At 46.9% G+C, this 21,506-nt stretch overlaps 3 protein-coding genes across 3 annotated transcripts in view; all 3 read right to left on the bottom strand.

Moving 5' to 3' along the window:
• Positions 1-258: 258 nt before the first annotated feature.
• The window catches only part of LOC149465089 (uncharacterized), a 28,409-nt gene continuing 7,161 nt past the window's right edge, over positions 259-21,506 (bottom strand). The window contains 2 exon segments of the mRNA XM_089673761.1: positions 259-1,925; positions 14,693-15,678. Of these exon segments, the coding sequence (XP_089529887.1) occupies positions 853-1,925; positions 14,693-15,678 (2,059 nt within the window). The 3' untranslated portion in view covers positions 259-852.
• LOC149465091 (gastrula zinc finger protein XlCGF53.1-like) lies at positions 5,258-8,231 on the bottom strand. The gene is made up of 3 exons (XM_089673751.1): positions 7,749-8,231; positions 6,175-6,283; positions 5,258-5,494 (listed from the first exon to the last, which is right to left on the bottom strand). Exons 2-3 carry the CDS (start codon positions 6,256-6,258, stop codon positions 5,264-5,266), a joined length of 315 nt encoding a protein of 104 aa, XP_089529877.1. The 5' UTR covers positions 6,259-6,283; positions 7,749-8,231; the 3' UTR covers positions 5,258-5,263.
• On the bottom strand, positions 17,119-20,111 carry LOC149465090 (uncharacterized). Its single transcript, XM_089673750.1, has 3 exons — positions 20,006-20,111; positions 18,555-18,663; positions 17,119-17,418 (listed from the first exon to the last, which is right to left on the bottom strand). Exons 2-3 carry the CDS (start codon positions 18,636-18,638, stop codon positions 17,188-17,190), a joined length of 315 nt encoding a protein of 104 aa, XP_089529876.1. The 5' UTR covers positions 18,639-18,663; positions 20,006-20,111; the 3' UTR covers positions 17,119-17,187.

Below are 21,506 nucleotides of genomic sequence, written 5' to 3'. Positions count from 1 at the left end.
TGTATTGTTAGGAAATGGAGAAGGAGACTGGAGGAGAAGCAGCAGAAGAAAAGAGGAAAAAGGAAGAGAAGAATGACCTTGTGTTTGGAGGTGGTGATGGTGCGGAGGAGGAATTACGGGAGGAATGATAGATGGGTCTATGGACTGATGGACTTATCATAGGAGTATACTACAGATGTCCTGAGGTCTATGAGAAGGGGAAAGTCGGCTGTTCAAACAAGGACAAGCTGGGAACACCAAACTACTAAGACACAAGACTCAGATTATATTGGCATTTTTATCAGCTATATATGAAATGTTACATTTAGAAATGCCATATTTTCCACTTTCATTCAGCAAGTGGCACTCTCCAAGCAAATGAAGCTGCCTAAACCAGCAGTAACATTTTCTCCTCTCAGGGTAAACCAGACAGAACTTTATGAGGACTTAAAAAATCTAACTAAAGGCTTCAAAGTCTACCTTCCATGATAAAGATCAGAGGAGGGTTCAGCCACGTGTTTTCTGAGGTGTATATCAAGGTGTGCTTCTTCCCAGTGTGAGATCTCTGATGTACAGCAACATATCATCCATATAGAAGACATTTCCCGCACTCAGGACACTCCTCCAGGGTGGTGTGGATTCTCTGATGTTTAGGATGATGAGCTTTCTGTGAAAAACATTTTCCGCACTCAGGATAGGAATACGGCTTCTCTCCTGCGTCCGATCATTGATGTTTGACAAGTTCTGATTTTTGCGGATAAAAATTTCCTGCACTCCGGGCAGAAAAACAGCTTTCCCCTTGTGTAGCATATCTGATGTTCAGTAAGATTGGACCTTCATGAAGGGCATTTTCTACACTAAGAAGCCATGCATCTACTCAACTGCGTGAGAACTACAGTGTTTATTAAAATCGTACTTGCGTGAAAAACTTTTCCCGCACTCAGAGCAGGAATATGGCTTCTCCCCCGTGTGAGATCTTTGATGTTTAACAAGGTCTGATTTCTGTGGATAACATTTCCCGCACTCTGGACAGGAATATGGTTTTTCACCTGTGTGAATCCTCCGATGTATTTTAAGATGAGCATTCTGTGAAAAACATTTTCCGCACTCAGGGCAGGAATACGCCTTCTCCCCCGTGTGAGTTGTTTGATGTTGTAGAAGGCCTGATCTTTGTGTAAAACATTTTCCACACTCGGGACAGGAATATGGCTTTTCACCCGTGTGAGTCCTCTCATGTGCGTTAAGATGGGACTTATGTGAAAAACATTTCCCACACTCACGGCAGGAATACGCCTTCTCACCCGTGTGAGTTCTGTGATGTTTTAGAAGGTCATTTCTTTCTCTAAAACATTTTCCACACTCAGAACAGGAATACAGTTTCTCACCTGTGTGAGATCCCAGATGTTTGTTAAGTTGGGACTTGAGAGAAAAACATTTTCCGCACTCAGGGCAACAATACGGCTTCTCCCCCGTGTGGGACCTTTGATGAATAACAAGAGAATTTTTCTGTGAAAAACATTTCTCGCACTCGGGGCAGGAATACGCCTTCTCACCCGTGTGAGTTCTTTGATGTTTTACAAGGTCTGATTTTTTTGTAAAACATTTGATACACTCAGAACAGGAATATGGCTTTTCACCCGTGTGACATGTCCGATGTGAAATAAGATGGACCTTCTGTGAAAAACATTTCCCGCACTCAGGGCAGGAAAATGGCTTCTCCCCCGTGTGAGTTCTTTGATGTTTTGCCAGATTTGATTTTATTGCAAAACATTTCCCGCACTCAGGACAAGAATACGGCTTCTCCCCCGTGTGAGATCTCTGATGTAAAACAAAGTCATATCTTCGAGGAAAACACTTCCCGCACTCGGGGCAAGCAAATATCTTCTCACCCGTGTGCAATCTCTGATGTTCAAAAGGACAGGACTTTGGTAAAAAACATTTCCCGCCTTCCTCCATGTGATCTCCTGTGATGTCCTCATCTTCCATTTTACAACCTGGAGATAAAGTGAGACGATCCTTTGAGGGTTTCTCCATGGCGGGTCCTGGAAAAATAGAAAAACATCATCAATAGATAGGAGAGGGTTAGTTCACTTCCATCAAGATTCCATCTGGATCAGGGAGATAGGGGGGAGCAGATGTTCTCTGTGGATGTCCCAACCAGCTGGGACTCTTCCCCTCTTCAGTCAAAGGGCCTTTACTCCTCCTCCCAGATCACTTCTACATTTACACCGCCTTGTCAGAGGAGCAGGAACCAATGGGGGCTGGGGGGGGGGGGGAACATGCTCTTTACATAACCACAAGCCTAGGCACTGGGTCATGTGATCTCTGATGGACAAGAGGGTCAAAGTTTAGACTTGTAGACCCACTACCATAGAACAAGTGACCATAGGTCTAGGCTTCTGGTGATATTCAGCACTATTACCAACCTATTATTGATCTATATCACTCAACTCTTCCCTACTCTAGACCAATATACAGAGCAGAACTAAGAGAAGAATATATTCTGGTCACCTGTGCTGATCTCTGTAGGAGTGTCCTCCTCTAGGAATGTCCTCCTCATTCCAGCCTCCTCCATATATTGCTGATCATCCCTCACATACGTCTCTTCTACTTCACCCTCAACTTTCAAGTCCATCAGATCTTCACCCTAAACCAACAGAATGGCAGAAAATAACATCTGTAACATAGAAGGATTTATGATGTGAGATCACATAGAACATCTCATCTTGTAGAGTCCACACATCGTCTCCACATGTCAGAGTGTTCCATCACTTTATGTTCCCGACCCTCAACTTCACCGACCTGATGATGGTGAGAGATGGTGTGACCTTCCTGTGTGGAATCCCGGGAATACAGAGGACAGGGACATCTCTCTGGTGGGTTCCTGGTATTAGGTGGCTCCATCATGACTTCCTTGTAGAGATCCTTGTGTTCCTCAGAAAGCTCCTCCATCACACAATACTCCTCATCATCCTCCTCTTCTATCTCTTTTTTAACAACAATATTATAATCCGCGAGGATTCCACTCTGAATACATAATAAAACATTCATTATAAAAACATGCTGCGTATAAATCATATTTATCATCAGTGATTGTTCCTCACCTACCTGATGATGGTGAGGGATGGTGTGACCTTCCTGTGTGGAATCCCGGAAATACAGAGGACGGGGACATCTCTCTGGTGGGTTCCCATGACTGAATCCATCTACCTGATGATGGTGAGGGATGGTATGACCTTCCTGTGTGGAATCCCAGGAATACAGAGGACGGGGACATCTCCCTGGTGGGTTCCCATGACTGGATCCATCTGTAGGAAACACATACACTGACTGAATCCATTGTTTCTATGTGTTTATCAGATGATGGGGTGTGACATAAATGTAAAGATTTGAGTAGCTGAGATGTTATCTGTAGAAATATGACATTGTAGGTTTAGCTTCATTCCATGTTAATATAAGATGTGTTCAGAATTAAGTCAGAGACATATGGTCACCAATTAGCATCTGAAGAGAAAGAGCATCCTCTAGACTGGAGGTGACACCTGGATGCCAATAAGACTTGTCATCTACTTCTAGACATTTCGGCTTCAGAGGCAGTGGGAGACCAAGAGAGGGCTCCGATCTGTCTAGGAGCTCTAAAGTATATCAGCAGATCAAAGGAGTGTGTTTCATCCCTCATAAAAGCTAAAATATTAGTTGCAGAGAGATGAAAATACTTCCTTCTTATTGGACACACTGTAGGCTACACCTGCATGTAAAACTGTATTTGTAGACTATGTAGAATGCCAGAGAAATGCATAAAATGGTTATGTGGCGCTCGATTGCGACAGCTGAACAGTGATCGGTACAGTCGCGATTGGACTGATGCGCTGGTTTTGGAAATTCAATCCATGACTTGGTGATTCAAACCGTTCCTGGTCCGATCGACTTTGGGCATTTCAGCACCCAGAACGTCCTGTGGGCTGGTACAGGAACACCCCCCAGAGTCGATTGGCTAAGAGCTAATGTCCAGCCTATGTCCATATTCCCATAAATTGACTTGGGATATGGACGGTGTGATTCATACGGAGCCGGTTCTATTGACTGGCGGATCGCCGACTTTCTCTGACTTGCACCAGTCGCAGGATAACACTTGGTAAAGGTTTTATTTCTGTCTTTTATTTCCTTTTATTTTATAGTGAATAGCCAATTGTGTGTCTTCTTGTATTTCTTGTATTTTCTGTTATTTTTTATACTTTGTACATATTTTATGCTCTGCCAACTTTCAGGATATTAAATCATAAAATTAATAAGTGACTTCTGGGTACTTGAGCTCGAGCTCATATCTTCGGAGTGGGCGTGTGCGTGTGGGTTGGATCTGTGACATGGGGGATTTAGGTGGATCCTCCGTACTGCTCTCTCCTTTCCAATAAAGTCTCCTCTTACCCGGTGATGTGAGGGGCGGCTGATTGTCCATCATGACATCCTTGTAGAGATCCTGGTGTCCTTTACAAAGCTCCTTCATCACACCATACTCCTCATCCTCCTCTGTGAGCTCTTCTTTAACAATATTACAATCCATGGGGTTTTTGCTCTAAAGATATAAATAAATTTATCGTAGCAAACAAGCATGCCGTGTATAAAATATAACTATCAGTGATTGTTCCTCATCTACCTGATCATGTTCTGCATAGTTGTGATCCTCCTGTGTGGAATACCGGGAATACAAAGGACAGGGACATCTCTCTGGTGGGTTTCTGTAGCCAGTTGACCCCACCGTGATGTCCTGGTAGAGATCATAAAGAAATTCTGACTCCTCCATCACTCCATCCTCCTCCTCTCCCATCTCTTCTTTAACCTCAACGGTAGAATCTCTCAGGTTTCCACTCTGAATATATAATAAAAATGACATCAATGGTAACAATGCAGATAATGTACAGATCCTAATGATACTATCAGTGATTGTTCCTCACCTACCTGATGATGGTGAGGGATGGTGTGACCTTCTTGTGTGGAATCCCGGGAATACAGAGGATGGGGACATCTCTCTGGTGGGTTCCCATGACTGGATCCATCTGTAGGAAACAAACACACTGACTGAATCCATTGTTTCTATGTGTTTATCAGATGATGGGGGATCTAGGTGGATCCTCCGTACTGCTCTCTCCTTTCCAATAAAGTCTCCTCTTACCCGGTGATGTGAGGGGCGGCTGATTGTCCATCATGACGTCCTTGTAGAGGTCCTTGTGTCCTTCTAAATACTCCCACTCCTCCATGGAGAAATAGACAGTGACACCCTGACACCTTATAGGAACCTGACACACACAATGATACAGTCACCATCCAGACACATCCCTTGTCTGTTACTGGAGAATGTCCCAGAATTCCCGGCACCGCTCACCTCTCCTGTCAGCAGCTCCATCATCTTCTTGGTGACTTCTAGAATCTTCTCCATGTTGTGTCTCTCAGGGTTTAGGGAGTCACATGGAGGCACTGTGATGGTCATATGATCATCTGACTTCAGAAGAGGAAATCTCTGTATTGGGGAACCAATAGGAACATCATGTTAGACTCCCAGAATCCTCCTCACCTCTCCGGTCAGGTCTGTGTTTTATTAATAGAGATGAGAGTGATGTCATGTGACCTCCCACAATCCTCCTCACCTCTCTGGTCAGGTCTGTGTTTTATTAATGGAGATGAGAGTGATGTCATGTAACCTCCCAGAATCCTCCTCACCTCTCCGGTCAGGTCTGTGTTTTATTAATAGAGATGAGAGTGATGTCATGTGACCTCCCACAATCCTCCTCACCTCTCTGGTCAGGTCTGTGTTTTATTAATAGAGATGAGAGTGATGTCATGTGACCTCCCAGAATCCTCCTCACCTCTCTGGTCAGGTCTGTGTGACCTCCCAGAATCCTCCTCACCTCTCCGGTCAGGTCTGTGTTTTATTAATAGAGATAAGAGTGATGTCATGTGACCTCCCAGAATCCTCTTTACCTCTCCGGTCAGGTCTGTGTTTTATTAATAGAGATGAGAGTGATGTCATGTGACCTCCCAGAATCCTCCTCACCTCTCCGGTCAGGTCTGTGTTTTATTAATAGAGATAAGAGTGATGTCATGTGACCTCCCAGAATCCTCCTCACCTCTCCAGTCAGGTCTGTGTTTTATTAATAGAGATAAGAGTGATGTCATGTGACCTCCCAGAATCCTCCTCACCTCTCCGGTCAGCAGGTAGATGATCTCCAGGGTGAGGTTTAGTATCCTTTCAGTCATGTGACTCCGGTCCTCCTCCATCCTCATTGGTTATGTGATCTATACAGGTTTCCTGTAGACCAATAATTGATAACAGAGAATGAGGGTCTCTATCATGGAAGAACGGCCCCCAGTGGGATTCCACACAGAGGAACATTCAGTTTAGGGTTTGCTATGGTTTTAGGGGTCTGGGAGTCTATTGAGCTACTTTTGCTTCGTTTTTATACTACCAGTAAAGAAATCTGAATAAGATTGTCAAACACTCCTCCATCACATATTCCCATTGAGGGACGTTTGCAATGTCAATTTTTATTGAAAGTAATCTTTTTTCCATAAACTTCCTTGCCGTTTAAGCTCAGCACTTATATAAGGTGCAGACAAGATGGCATCTACTGACAACGCTCCTGACAGACTGCAGGTGAACCTGTATTTCCCCATCCAGGAAATGTTCCTCCCAGGCTGACTACTCATCTGTCCTCCCTGTAATATGTTCCCTCCACCAATCTCTCCACTATAATATCTTTTCTCCGTTATCTCCCATTCCTGCACCCATCTTCTCCACACAAAATACGTCCTTCTTATCCAATGACAAATCATTCACTCCCAGCTTATCTCCCATCTTGACTACTGAAACTTCCTTCTGTTAGCCGACTTCTGCACAGACTTCCCCCCTTCAGTCCATCATAAATGCTTCTACCAGACGCATCCACCTGACCAACTGCTCAGTGTCCTCCACCCCTCTCTGCCAATCCCTCCACTGGCCTCCATTCAGTGTCCTCCACCCCTCTCTGCCAATCCATCCACTGGCCTCCATTCAGTGTTCTCTACCCCTCTCTGCCAATCCCTCCACTGGCTTCCATTCAGTGTCCTCCACCCCTCTCTGCCAATCCCTCCACTCAGTGTCCTCCACCCCTCTCTGCCAATCCCTCCACTGGCCTCCATTCAGTGTCCTCCACCCCTCTCTGCCAATCCCTCCACTGACCTCCATTCAGTGTCCTCCACCTCTCTCTGCCAATCCCTCCACTGACCTCCATTCAGTGTCCTCCACCTCTCTCTGCCAATCCCTCCACTGGCCTCCATTCAGTGTCCTCCACCCCTCTTCCATTCTGTGTCCTCCACCCCTCTCTGCCAATCCCTCCATTAGCTTTCATTCAGTGTCCTCCACCCCTCTCTGCCAATCCCTCCACTGGCTTCCATTCAGTGTCCTCCACCCCTCTCTGCCAATCCCTCCACTGGTCTCCATTCAGTGTCCTCCACCCCTCTCTGCCAATCTCTCCACTGGCTTCCATTCAGTGTCCTCCACCCCTCTCTGCCAATCCCTCCACTGGCCTCCATTCAGTGTCCTCCACCCCTCTCTGCCAATCCCTCCACTGGTTTCCATTCAGTGTCCGCCACCCCGCTCCTCCTATGACCTCCTGATCTCTATCTCTCCCTCATCACCTGCTCCCATTCTTACCACCAGGACTTCCTTGGAGCCTCTCCCATCCTCTGGAACTCCCTAACCCAATCTGCGTAATTATAAAATAAGTTCTTATTACCTCCTCTGCTGTCACTTTCAGCAAAGTCTCCTCTCTACTTCCTCCCGACTCGCCACTCACCCCAAACTTCCTCTATATACCTGACATCACATCCTGTCTGTCCCTGACATCACTTCCTGTCTTCCATAGAGACTTCCTGTCTGGGTAGAAGTGAGATCACGACCTTGTGGATCTCAGAGGAACTGCAGCCACAAGAACCGTCCCGTAGTGTGGCCCCACCCTTGTGGTGGGTGGGTATGGTCTGTACACCGATCAGCCATAACATTAAGATCACTGATTGGTAAAGTGAATATCATGGATTATCTTGCTACAAAAGTCAATGGGATATATTAGGCAGCAAATGAACATGTTGTCCCTGAAGTCAATGCGTTAAAAGCCCAAAAAAATGGACAACACCGTTTGTTGTGTATGGGGCTGTAAAGCCAAAGACGGGTCAGGGTGTCCATGCTGTGCCAAAAGGGCCTACAATGGGTACGTGAGCATCAGAACTGGACCAGGGAGCTTTTATTAATAATATACAGGGTTTATATGGCACCAACAGTATGCACAGTGCTGTACAAAATGAAGGCAGACATTACAGTTACAATACAATTTGGTACAAGAGGAAACAGAGGGCCCTGATCCTGAGAGCTTACAATCTAGGAGGAAGGGATGAGCGATAGGAAAGGTCATAGCTGTGGGGGGGAGGAGCTGATGGAGGAAATAAATGGCAGTTTACTAGGTAGAAGCAGGATAGACTTCTTTAAAGAGAAAGGATTTCAGGGATCGTCTAAAGATGGATAGATTAGGAGATAGCCGGACAGATTGGGGTAGGGAGTTCCATAGGATGGGAGAAGCTCGGGAGAAGTCCTGGAGGCGAGCATGGGAGGAGGTGACACGGGAATTAGAGAGCAGAAAGTCTTAGGAGGAGTCTTGAAAGAAAGTGGCCTTCTCTGATGGATCACATTTTCTTTTCCATCATGTGGATGGCGGGTGGGTGTCACTTAGCTGGGGAAGAAATGGCAAGGATTGATGGTTGAGCTAGATGGACTTTTGTCTTTTTTCAGCCAAACTATTTAACCATGTAAGATCTGTGCCTCTGGAACAATTCCGGGACCAAAAGAGGGGTTTTTGTAACTGTAATTTTATTCACTTCTCGGTTAGCCATGCAGGGGTGGAGGCGGTGACCTTTCTTCTCCACCAAAAAGATACCTATCCCTGCTGGTGAGGTGAAGGGATGGATAAATTAATCCTTTGCTCAAGCTACAATCTATTTAATCCTTCAGTGCCTCCAGTTCACGTTCCAACAAAGAAAATATTCTCCCTAAGCCTCGGGTAGCAACTTGATCGGGCACTTGTAGAGTCCGTGTGATGGAAATGTACCAGCTCCGTCCAGGAAGTCATGATGAACTTCCAGAAGGAATTGGCGTGATTCTGCACCAGAGTCCATGCACAGTAAGAGCAAGGGTTGGACTGAAGGTTCTGGAAAGAAGTGTTCATGGCGGTAAGAAGACTGAAAGTCCACTTTGCCAGACACCCATTTAATACTGGGGTTATGTGCCTGAACCAAGGTATACCCAGAATGGCCGGGAACAGAGGTGATGAAATGGCATTTAGATGCAACATTTGCGAAATAGGGATGTCATAACTGGCAAAGGAATAAGAGCAAGGGTTGGACTGGAGGTTCTGGAAAGAAGTGTTCATGGTGGTAAGACGTTTGAAAGTCCACTTTGCCAGACACCCATTTAATACTGGGGTTGTGTGCCTGAACCAAGGTATACCCAGAATGACGGGGAACAGAAGTGACGAAAGGGCATTCAGACGCAACATTTGCCGGATGGGGATGTCATAACTGGTAAAGGAATAAGAGCAAGGGTTGGACTGGAGGTTCTGGAAAGAAGTGTTCATGGTGGTAAGAAGAACTTACCACCTGAACCAAGGTATACCCAGAATGACCGGGAACAGAGGTGATGAAATGGCATTCAGGTGCAACAGTTGCCGGATGGGGATGTCATAACTGGTAAAGGAATAAGAGCAAGGGTTGGACTGGAGGTTCTGGAAAGAAGTGTTCATGGTGGTAAGAAGAACTTACCACCTGAACCAAGGTATACCCAGAATGACCGGGAACAGAGGTGATGAAATGGCATTCAGGTGCAACAGTTGCCGGATGGGGATGTCATAACTGGTAAAGCAATAAGAGTAACGGTTGGACTGAAGGTTCTGGAAAGAAATGTTCATGGCGGTAAGAAGACTGAAAGTCCACTTTGCCAGACACCCATTTAATACTGGGGTTGTGTGCCTGAACCAAGGTATACCCAGAATGGCCGGGAACAGAGGTGATGAAATGGCATTCAGGTGCAACAGTTGACAGATGGGGATGTCATAACCGGTAAAGGAAAAAGAGCAAGCGTTGGACTGGAGGTTCTGGAAAGAAGTGTTCATGGTGGTAAGAAGAACTTACCACCTGAACCAAGGTATACTCAGAATGGCTGGGAACAGAGGTGTTGAAATGGCATTTAGACGCAACATTTGCCAGATGGGAATGTCATAACTGGCAAAGGAATACGAGTAAGGGTTGGACTGGAGGTTCTGGAAAGAAATGTTCATGGCGATAAGAAGACTGAAAGTCCACTTTGCCAGAAACCCATTTAATACTGGGGTTGTGTGCCTGAACCAAGGTATACCCAGAATGAGCAGGAACAGAGGTGATGAAATGGCATTCGGGTGCAACATTTGCCAGATGGGGATGTCATAACTGGTAAAGGAATAGTCTCCTGAGTAACTGTTCCAGATTGTATACAGGATCCATCAGCCAGATACCTAGAGAGTCCCTGAGCTTTGTCCTGCAAGGGTATCTGGTACTGGGTGGCAAAAGTCAGGTCAATAAAACAACTGCAAGCTCCTGAATCCATTATGGTGGAGACTGAAATGGCTCTTCCCGGAAGCTGAAGTGAGATGGGGAGAGCAACATGAATGGAACTAGAAGGCACAGGTGGCAGATTAGCAGGTGAGATGGTTAGACACTCTTCAGTGGACAGTTCTGCACGTAGTGACCCACTTCTCTGCAGTAGAGACACAGATTATTCTGCCGCCGGCGGTGATGATGCTCTGCAGGTATTAAGAAGTTGCATAGTAACCCCAACTGCATTGGCCCAGGTTCTTCAATGGCAGGTGAAGATGGAAGGGCTGGAGGCACATTCGATGGTGGTGGAGCCTTAGACAGCTTGACCAGAGTACCTTTCCTACCATCACTTTCTAAGAATTAACAATCTGGATTGACGGATTAATAAATCCCTCCAGCAAGATTGGCACCCCTACAGCAACCTTGGCACCCCTACACAAGCCAGTTTACCTTTGAGGGGTTCAGCAAGGCACAGGCAGAATTGATAATGCAGGGAAGCGTCATTCCAGCTGGCGTCAGCAATCCAGTCACATGATCTTCCACTGCCCTGTGGCCTTGCTGAAGCAAATGGAGGACTGCCACTACTGATGCGGCTCGCTGAGGATCATCATACAACTGTGCCATAGTGTCGAAGAAGAGATTCAAGGTTGACAGCTTGGCTTCCTCATTCTTCAGCAAGTGATGAGCCCAGGTCTGGGGTTCACCTTGAGGTAGTGATATGAGGAACCCCACCTTGGTTGCCTCTAGAGAGGTGTGAGGTTGTATCAAAAGTATAGTTCACATGCGTTTTGGGAGGTTCAGAACTTGCTACGATCGCCACTAGGAGTTCCGGAGGCAGCATCATACCTGTGGCTCCTGATGAAGCAGCTGGGGCAGTGGAGGTTGCAGTGGCAGTTAAAGACACAGGCGTGGGAAGAGTCTGGAGGGGATTCTCAAATCGGATGTACCCCTCTTGTGGGTCATTGATTGCTTGCATCAATGCTGCAACGTGCCAGGCTGATTTCACCTGGGGGACAAGCCCTTCTCAGGCTCCAGCATGGCCTTATGGTACTGTCACATACCTGATGATGGAGCCTGATGTGGAGAGGTAGGCCTTTTACACCTCCAGCTCAGTGCCCCATGTAAGGTAAAAGGAGGTACAAGAGCCTGGAGTGGCACGAGTGCCTGACAGTTCTTATGATGACAGATGCCAATGAGATGTCTGTGTGCACCCAGATGCAGGCTAGACTGTGGACGCAGAGCAGCGGAGATGGCAGGCTGGTGGGTCACTGGCAGAGACAGCAGACACTTGCCTGGCTGCAGGATGGCAGCATGCAGAGGATTGTCACAGGCTCAGTGTGTAGAGCAGAGTCAGGCAAGCCAGGTCAGTAACTAACAGGCTGGTCAAAACCAGAACTACAGACAGGAGAGAAGTCAAAGTCCAGGCCAGAGTCAGCAACGGCGAGGCAGGTAGGGAGCAGGAAGAGATGTAGTCCAGAGACAAGCCAGGGGTTGGTACAGGCAGAGTTCAAGCATGGTCAAGGCAGGTCAGATTGGCAACAGGAGATCAGATACAATAACAGATATGCAGGTAACACTGTTTAAATAGCCCATTTGGTGCCTGTCTTAGTAGTGGGCGTGCATGAGCATGAACCTGGCTAACAGGAACTCTGCGTTTGCGCATAACTTCACCTTGAGACAACAATAAAGCTTCATTTAAAAGTAAGAAAGAGACTGTCCAGATCAAGGACCTGTTTTTCTGTGATCACATAATTCTGGGAGTCCTGTTCATTAAGGAAATTGTGGCACAGCTCTAATGGAAATGGTGAGAGTCCTGTTCATTAAGGAAATTGTGGACCAGCTATAACGGAAATGCTGGGAGTCCTGTTCATTAAGGAAATTGTGGACCAGCTCTAACGGAAATGCTGGGAGTCCTGTTCATTAAGGAAACTGTGGACCAGCTATAACGGAAATGCTGGGAGTCCTGTTCATTAAGGAAATTGTGGACTAGCTATAACGGAAGTTAAATTACTTTTAGTGTATGTCACAAGTTAGCCTGCAGTTTCTTGTTTGTGTATTCTTACCTCCTTGCTGCAGTGCTGTTCCTGATCCCTTCACGTATGTTTGTCTGTGCTCACCTATACACATCGTCTGCTGTTCTCTGGGTTTCATTTCCTTCCCTTCCATCACTTCCTGGCCCACCTCCTAGTTTGCTTGCCTATATAAGACATGCTCAGTCTAGGCCACTTTGCCTGAGCAACTTCTTAGTTATTAGAGCTCCTGTGTGTTACTAACTCCTGTATCCTGCATTGACTACTCGTGTACCGCCCCCGGCTTCATTCTCTGACTGTGCTCGTTTTCTGCCTGTCCTGACCTTGGCTAGTCAATCGGATTTCCGTTTGTCTCCTCCCATTGTATTCTGCTTCTGCGAGCGGTCTCCTCATCCTCAGCTGGGCGTACCTGGTTGCAGCGACCTGGTCCCAGCTTGCTGCAAGTCCATCCCCACCATCAGGGGCTCTGGTAAAGAAGCAGGCTGGGGCTTAGACTCTGCGCCCTCGGGAACCCAAGTTGACTATGTACAAGGGCTCACTACCACAGGTGCTTGATCAGTGTATCCCTGTTGCGTAGAAATGATTGGTAATTTTCTTCAGCTAGTAAAGGATAGATATCATTTGAATGTGTGCATGTATTCATGTTTATATTACTCGATATTCCTCGTCTCATTTTTTTTTTCCTGTGAATGTAAATAGTTTGTATAAACAGCAATCTTTATGCAGGGAGTCCTGTTCATTAGGGAAATTTTGGACCAGCTAGTTCAGTAAAAGCATAATAATATAGTAATGAACTTATCATTGGACTATACTACAGACGTCCTGAGATGGGAAAAGAAGACAAGAATGATCTTGTGGTTGGAGGTGGTGATGGTGCGGAGGAGGAATTACGGGAGGAATGATAGATGGGTCTATGGACTGATGGACTTATCATTGGAGTATACTACAGACATCCTGAGATCTATGAGAAGGGGGAGAGTCGGCTGTTCCAACAAGGTGATGGTGCGGAGGAGGAATTACGGGAGGAATGATAGATGGGTCTTTGGACTGATGGACTTATCATTGGACTATACTACAGACGTCCTGAGAGGCGGCTGTTCCAACAAGGACAAGCTGGGAACACCAAACTACTAAGACACAAGGTTAGATTAGTGTACATTTGAATTTTTATCAGGAAAAATCTGAAATAATACATCTGGAAATGTTATTTTCTACCTGCAGCCAGCAGGTGTCGATCTCCACACAAACGAAGCTGCTTGTGCAGGCTGATTACCACTGCACAAAAATTGTCAGTCTGTAATATAGTCTGATCTCGCCTCTAGCTCTCTCTCTCTCACCATGGTGTCCTCCATGGAAGCTTCTGCTGAAGGTCAGGGGAGATCAGACTACACTGCTAGAGGGACCCAACCAACAGTGACCCCCCCCCCTTTTCTCTCACCATGATTTCCTCCATGTAAGCTTCTGCTGAAGGTCAGGGGAGATCAGACTACACTGCCTTGACCCAACCAACGGTAACCGCCCCTCCTTCTCCCTCCTAGCAGAGGAAGCCAGACACAACGTTGAAGTCTTTAGTGATCTCTGATCTCCTTATAAAGTGTTTCTTCCATGATAAAGATCAGAGGAGCGCTCAGCCACATGTTTTCTGAGGTGTATATCAAGGTGTGCTTCTTCCCAGTGTGAGATCTCTGATGTACGGCAACATATCTTCCATAGAGAAGACATTTCCCGCACTCAGGACACTAATACACCTTGTGGGTTCTCTGATGTTTGAGAAGATAGGACTTCTGTGAAAAACATTTCCCGCACTCAGGATAGGAATACAGCTTCTGAGATCATTGATGTTTGACAAGTTCTGATTCTTGTGGAAACAAATTTCCCGCACTCAGGGCAGAACAACAGCTTTCCCCGTGTAGCATATCTGAGGTTCAGTAAGATCAGACTTTCACAAAGTGCATTTTCTACACTAAGAAGCCATGCGTCTACTCACCTAGAGTGTTTATTAAAATCATACTTGAGTGAAAAACATTTCCCGCACTAAGGGCAGGATTACGGCTTCCCTCTTGTGTGAGATCTTTGATGTTTAACAAGGACTGATTTATGTAAAAAACATCTCCCGCACTCAAGACAAGAATGTGGTTTTTCACCCGTGTGAATTCCCCGATGTATTTTAAGATGGGCATTCTGTGCAAAACATTTCCCGCACTCAGGGCAGGAATACGCCTTCTCACCCGTGTGAGTCGTTTTATGTTGTAGAAGGCCTGCTTTTTGTGTAAAACATTTTCCACACTCAGGGCAGGAATACGGCTTTTCACCCGTATGAGTCCTCTGATGTGTATCAAGATGGTGCTTCTGTGTAAAACATTTCCCGCACTCAGGGCAGGAATATGCCTTCTCACCCGTGTGAGTTCTTTGATGATTGACAAGGCCTTTTTTTTCTCTAAAACATTTCCCGCACTCGGAACAGGAATGTGGTTTCTCACCTGTGTGAGACCTCAGATGTTTGTTAAGATGGGACTTCAGAAAGAAGTATTTCCCACACTCGGAACAGGGATGAGGTTTCTCACCGGTGTGAGAGGTCAGATGTTTGTTCAGATGGGACCTGATAGAAAAACATTCTCCACACTCAGGGCAAGAATACGGCTTCTCCCCCGTGTGAGATCTGTGATGGGCAACAAGATGTTTTTTCTGTGAATAACATTTCCCGCACTCAGGGCAGGAATACGCCTTCTCACCCGTGTGAGTTCTCTGATGTGTTACAAGGACTGATTTTTCTGTAAAACATTTTCCACACTCAGGACAGGAATATGGCTTTTCACCCGTGTGAGTTCTCTGATGTGAAATAAGATGGACCTTCTGTGAGAAACATTTCCCGCACTCTGGGCAGGAAAATGCCTTCTCCCCCGTGTGAGTTCTTTGATGTTTTGCAAGGTTAGATTTTATTGCAAAACATTTGCCGCACTCAGAACAAAAATACGGCTTCTCCCCTGTGTGAGTTCTTTGATGTAAAACAAAGTCGTATCTTCGTGGGAAACTCTTCCCGCACTCGGGGCAGGCATGTTTCTTCTCCCCCTGAATCTCGGCCCCATCCCCCCCTGTATGAGTTTGCTCAGAGTCAGAGAGACTCCATGGTCTCTCCACACTGGGAAGTCCACCATCCATAGTGGAGCTCATTGTGTTTTCTCCGGCACAATCTCCTGGGATGTCCTCATCTTCCATTTTACAACCTGGAGATAAAGTGAGACGATCCTTTGAGGGTTTCTCCATGGCGGGTCCTGGAAAAATAGAAAAACATCATCAATAGATAGGAGAGGGTTAGTTCACTTCCATCAAGATTCCATCTGGATCAGGGAGATAGCAGGGAGCAGATGCTCTCTGTGGATGTCCCAACCAGCTGGGACTCCTCCCCTCTTCAGTCAAAGGACCTTTGCTCCTCCTCCCAGATCACTTCTACATTTACACCTCTTTGTCAGAGTAGCAGGAACCAATGGGGGCTGGGAGGGGGGCGGTAACAGAGAAAAGATCAGAGAAGAATATATTCTGGTCACCTGTGCTGATCTCTGTAGGAGTGTCCTCCTCTATGACTGTCCTCCTCATTCCAGCCTCCTCCGTATATTGCTGATCATCCCTCACATACGTCTCTTCTACTTCACCCTCAACTTTCATGTTCATCAGATCTTCACCCTAAACCAACAGAATGGCAGAAAATAACATCTGTAACATAGAAGGATTTATGATGGGAGATCACATAGAACATCTCATCTTGTAGAGTCCACACATCGTCTCCACATGTCAGAGTGTTCCATCACTTTATGTTCCCGACCCTTAACTCCACCTACCTGATGATGGTGAGGGATGGTGTGACCTTCCTGTGTGGAATCCCGGGAATACAAAGGACGGGGACATCTCTCTGGTGGGTTCCCATTAATAGGTGGTTCCATCCTGATGTCCTCGTAGAGATCCTTGTGTCCTTCTGAAAGCTCTTCCATCACTCCATACTCCTCATCCTCCTCTTTATACTCTTCCTTAATAATATTATAATCCCCGAGGATTCCACTCTAAATATATAAATAAATGTATTGTAACAGAGAAGCTTGTGTATAAAATAGCACTATCACTGATTGTTCCTCATCTACCTGATGATGGTGAGGGATGGTGTGACCTTCCTGTGTGGAATCCCGGGAATACAGAGGACGGAGACATCTCTCTGGTGGGTTCCTGTAGCTGGATGACTCCACCATGGTGTCCTGGTACAGATCTTTGTGTCCTTCTGGAATCTCTGACTCCTCCATCACCCCATCCTCATCCTCCTCCTCTTTTATCTCTTCTTTAACCTCAACTGTAGAATCTCTCAGGTTTCCAATCTGAATATATAATAAAATGACATAAATGGTAACAATGCAGATAATGTACAGATCCTAATGATACTATCAGTGATCATCAATCATCATGAAGTTCTTGTAGAGGTCCTTGTGTCCTTCTAAATACTCCCACTCCTCCATGGAGAAATAGACAGTGACACCCTGACACCTTATAGGAACCTGACACACACAATGATACAGTCACCATCCAGACACATCCCTTGTCTGTTACTGGAGAATGTCCCAGAATTCCCGGCACCGCTCACCTCTCCTGTCAGCAGCTCCATCATCTTCTTGGTGACTTCTAGAATCTTCTCCATGTTGTGTCTCTCAGGGTTTAGGGAGTCACATGGAGGCACTGTGATGGTCATATAATCACCTGACTTCAGAAGAGGAAATCTCTGTATTGGGGAACCAATAGGAACATCATGTTAGACTCCCAGAATCCTCCTCACCTCTCCGGTCAGGTCTGTGTTTTATTAATAGAGATGAGAGTGATGTCATGTGACCTCCCAGAATCCTCCTCACCTCTCCGGTCAGGTCTGTGTTTTATTAATAGAGATGAGAGCTTCTCATCTTCCCCCCAGCCCGCGCCCCCCCCCCCCCCCCCATCCTTTCCATCACTACCAACAACACCACCATCAATCCCGCCCAGCAAGCCAAGGTCCTTGGCGTCATTCTGGACTCAAACTTTTCCTTTAAACCTCATATCAAATCACTTACAAACACATGCAGGCTCCACCTCCGGAACATCGCCAAGATACGCTCCTTCCTTACCCCAGACACCACTAAACTACTCGTACACTCCCTGATTATCTCACGCCTTGACTACTGCAACTCCCTCCTCACCGGCCTACCCCAGTGCAGGCTCTCCCCGCTTCAGACCATCCTGAACTCAGCTGCCAGACTCATCCACCTCACCAGCCGCTCCACCTCTGCCACCCCCCTCTGCCTCTCCCTCCACTGGCTCCCCATTGCCCAACGCATTAAATTCAAATTGCTCACCCTGACCTATAAGGCCATTCACAACACTGCCCCTAACTACCTCACCGACCTGATTCCCAGGTACCACCCTACCCGTACCCTTCGCTCTTCACAGGACCTCCTTCTATCTTGCTCCCTGGTCTCCTCCTCCCACGCACGACTGCAAGACTTCTCCAAGTCCTCCCCCATCCTCTGGAACTCACTACCCCAATCCATCAGACTGTCACCTTCCCTCCTCACCTTCAGGCGCTCCCTGAAAACCCACCTCTTCAGGGAAGCCTACCCCACCCTCACCTAACAGCCGCTGCCCTTCCCTCCTCCTACCACTCCATCCCCCACAGCCGTTTCCTCCTGTGCCTCTACCCCCTCCCTCCTAGATTGTAAGCTCTAAAGAGTAGGGCCCTCTTACCCCTTGTGTACTGTTTGATGTTACTGTTCTGTTTCATGTATTGTCCCCCCCTCTATTGTACAGCGCTGAGCAAACCCTTTGGCGCTATATAAACTCGATAAATAAATAAATAAATGTCATGTGACCTCCCACAATCCTCCTCACCTCTCCGGTCAGCAGGTAGATAATCTCCAGGGTGAGGTTTAGTATCCTCTCAGTCATGTGACTCCGGTCCTCCTCCATCCTCATTGGTCATGTGATCTATACAGGTTTCCTGTAGACCAAAAATTGATAACAGAGAATGATCTGGACTGTACTGGTTGTACAATATTAGGATGGGGATGTATTCTCCAGACTCATCCACCTTATCAACTGCTCAGTGTCCTCCACCCCTCTCTGCCAATCCCTCCACTGGCCTCCATTCAGTGTCCTCCATCCCTCTCTGCCAATCCCTCCACTGGCCTCAACTCACGTAATAAATGCATTTCAAAATATTAACAAAAACCTATAAAACCATCCATAACTGTCCTGAGATACATCACCAACCTGGTTTCAATATATCACCCAAACTGTCCTCTTTCCTTTCCTCCATTGACCTCTACTTCTTTCCCACCCTCATCAACTGAAGTTTAGTGATGAGTCGGGTTATCCAACTCCTCCATTTATTAGCTGAGGCTAAACTCTCTCTTATGAGGGGTGGGGTTATCCATATCCTCCCATCATTGGCTGCTTTTAAACTGCTGACCAGAATCAAAAGTGGATAATAACCAATATAATCAACCAAAAAATCCGCCAAAATTGGGGTCAATGAGAGAGGAAGTGGATACATCTCCACAATGAGGAGAATGTTCCGGCCCCAGAAGTGGGGGAATGTTCTGCCCCTGAAGGGGTTAATCTGGGTTCCCACACTATATATATGTGTATCATCATCTGCTGTAGATAAAAGACGTCACAGTGACTATGGAGGAAGAGAACGGACGTGACTATGGAGGAAGAGGACGGACATGACTGTGGAGGAAAAGGACGGACGTGACGCTGGAGGAAAAGGACGGACGGGACGATGGAGGAAGAGGACGGACGGGACGATGGAGGAAGAGGACGGACGGGACGATGGAGGAAGAGGACGGACGGGACGATGGAGGAAGAGGACTGACGGGACGATGGAGGAAGAGGACTGACGGGACGATGGAGGAAGAGGACTGACGGGACGATGGAGGAAGAGGACGGACGGGACGATGGAGGAAGAGGACGGGCATGACGATGGAGAAAGAGGACGGGACGATGGAGAAAGAGGACGAGACGATGGAGAAAGAGGCCGGCGCGACGATGGAGGAAGAGGCCGGGCGCGACGATGGAGGAAGAGGACGGGCGCGACGATGGAGGAAGAGGACGGGCGCGACGGTGGAGGAAGAGGAGGGGCGCGACGGTGGAGGAAGAGGAGGGGCGTGACGTTGGAGGAAGAGGACGGTCGTGAAGTTGGAGGAAGAGGACGGTCGTGAAGTTGGAGGAAGAGGCCGGGCGTGACGTTGGAGGAAGAGGCCAGGTGTGACGTTGGAGGAAGAGGACGGTCGTGATGGGGGGTTACTGGGTGTAAATAGAAAATCAGATCTTATTACCTCCTCTGCTGCCACTTCCACCAAAATTGCCTCTCTACTTCCTCCCGACTTATTGCTCATGAACTGTCTATTCATACTTGACATCACTTCCTATCTGTCCCTGACATCACTTCCTGTCTTCCATAGAGACTTCCTGTCTGGGTAGAAGTGCGATCCCCACCTTTGGAGCTCAGAGGAACTGCAGACCAGAGAACCGTCTGGTAGTGTGACCCCGGCCTTGTGCTGGGTGTGTATGGACTGTTCACAGATCAGTAAAAAAACATTAAGACCACCGATAGGTAAAATGGAAGACGTTGATCATCAGGTAACATTGGCATCTGAAAGTGGGTGAGCTGTTATTCAGAAAGTAAAAATGTTGTCCCTGAAGTCCATGTGCTGAAAGCAGAAAAAGATAGGCCCTGCAGTTTGTTGTGTATGGGGGGGCGGTGTAGCCGCTGACCAGTCAGGTCGCCCATGCTGACCTGTGTCCTACAATGGGCACGTGAGCTTCAGAACTGGACCACGGAGCCATGGAAGAAGGAGGCCTGGTCTGATGGATCACATTTTCCTTTACATCAAGTGGATGGACGGATACTGAGCTGGGGGTTCTACTGGAAAAAACAGCATCATTGAAGCATCACAGAAACATCAGGAACACATTAAAAAAGCGGTAGACACTTTATAAAGATGGAAAAGGACATATAAAGATATCCAAAGCCTTGAATAGGCCGGTCAGTACTGTTCAATCACTTACTAAGAAGTGGAAAATTCAGGGATCTCTTGATTCACAGCCAACGTCAGGTAGATTAAGAAAGATTGCAACCACAACTGCCAGAAGAATTGTCCGGCAATACAAAGAAAACCCCCCAGAGGTGACTGCAGGAGAAATCCAGGCTGCTCTGGAAAAAAAACGGCGTTGTTGTTTCTAGGAGCACAACATGACAACACTTGAACAAAAATGAGCTGCATGGTGGAGTTGCCTTTACTGCACCAATGTCACAAAAAAGCCCGGTTACAATATGGCTAACATCACCTTGACACAGCTTCTGGCACACTGTAATCTGGACCAACGAGACCAAAATAGAGCTTTTTCGACACAACCATAAGCTCTATGTCTGGAAAGAAGTCAACAAGGCCTATAGCGACAAGAGTACCATCCCCCACTGTGAAGCATGAATGTTTTGGGGGTGTGTGAGCTCTAAAGGCATGGGGAATCTTGTGAGGATTGATGGCAAGATGAACGCAGCATGTTATCAGAAAATACTGGGAGACAATTGGTATTCTTTGGCAGGAGAGCTGCGCATTGGACGCTCTTGGACTTTCCAGCAGGAAAATAGCCCTCAACACAAGGTTAAGCTGAACCTCCAGTGGTTCCAGCAGAAAAAGTTGAAGGTTCTGGAGTGGCCATCACAGTCTACTGACATCGAGCCATGCTGGGGAGACCTAAAACATGCTGTTCATGCAAGACCACCAAAGACTTTGCATGACCTGGAGGCAAGACAAATGGGCAGTTCTACCACCG

This window comes from Staurois parvus, unplaced genomic scaffold (genome assembly GCF_062004578.1).
Source record: "Staurois parvus isolate SC_StPar_1 unplaced genomic scaffold, SC_StPar_1.0 ptg000144l, whole genome shotgun sequence".
Taxonomy (NCBI): Eukaryota; Metazoa; Chordata; class Amphibia; order Anura; family Ranidae; genus Staurois; species Staurois parvus.
This window is presented reverse-complemented; position numbering and strand designations above follow the sequence as displayed.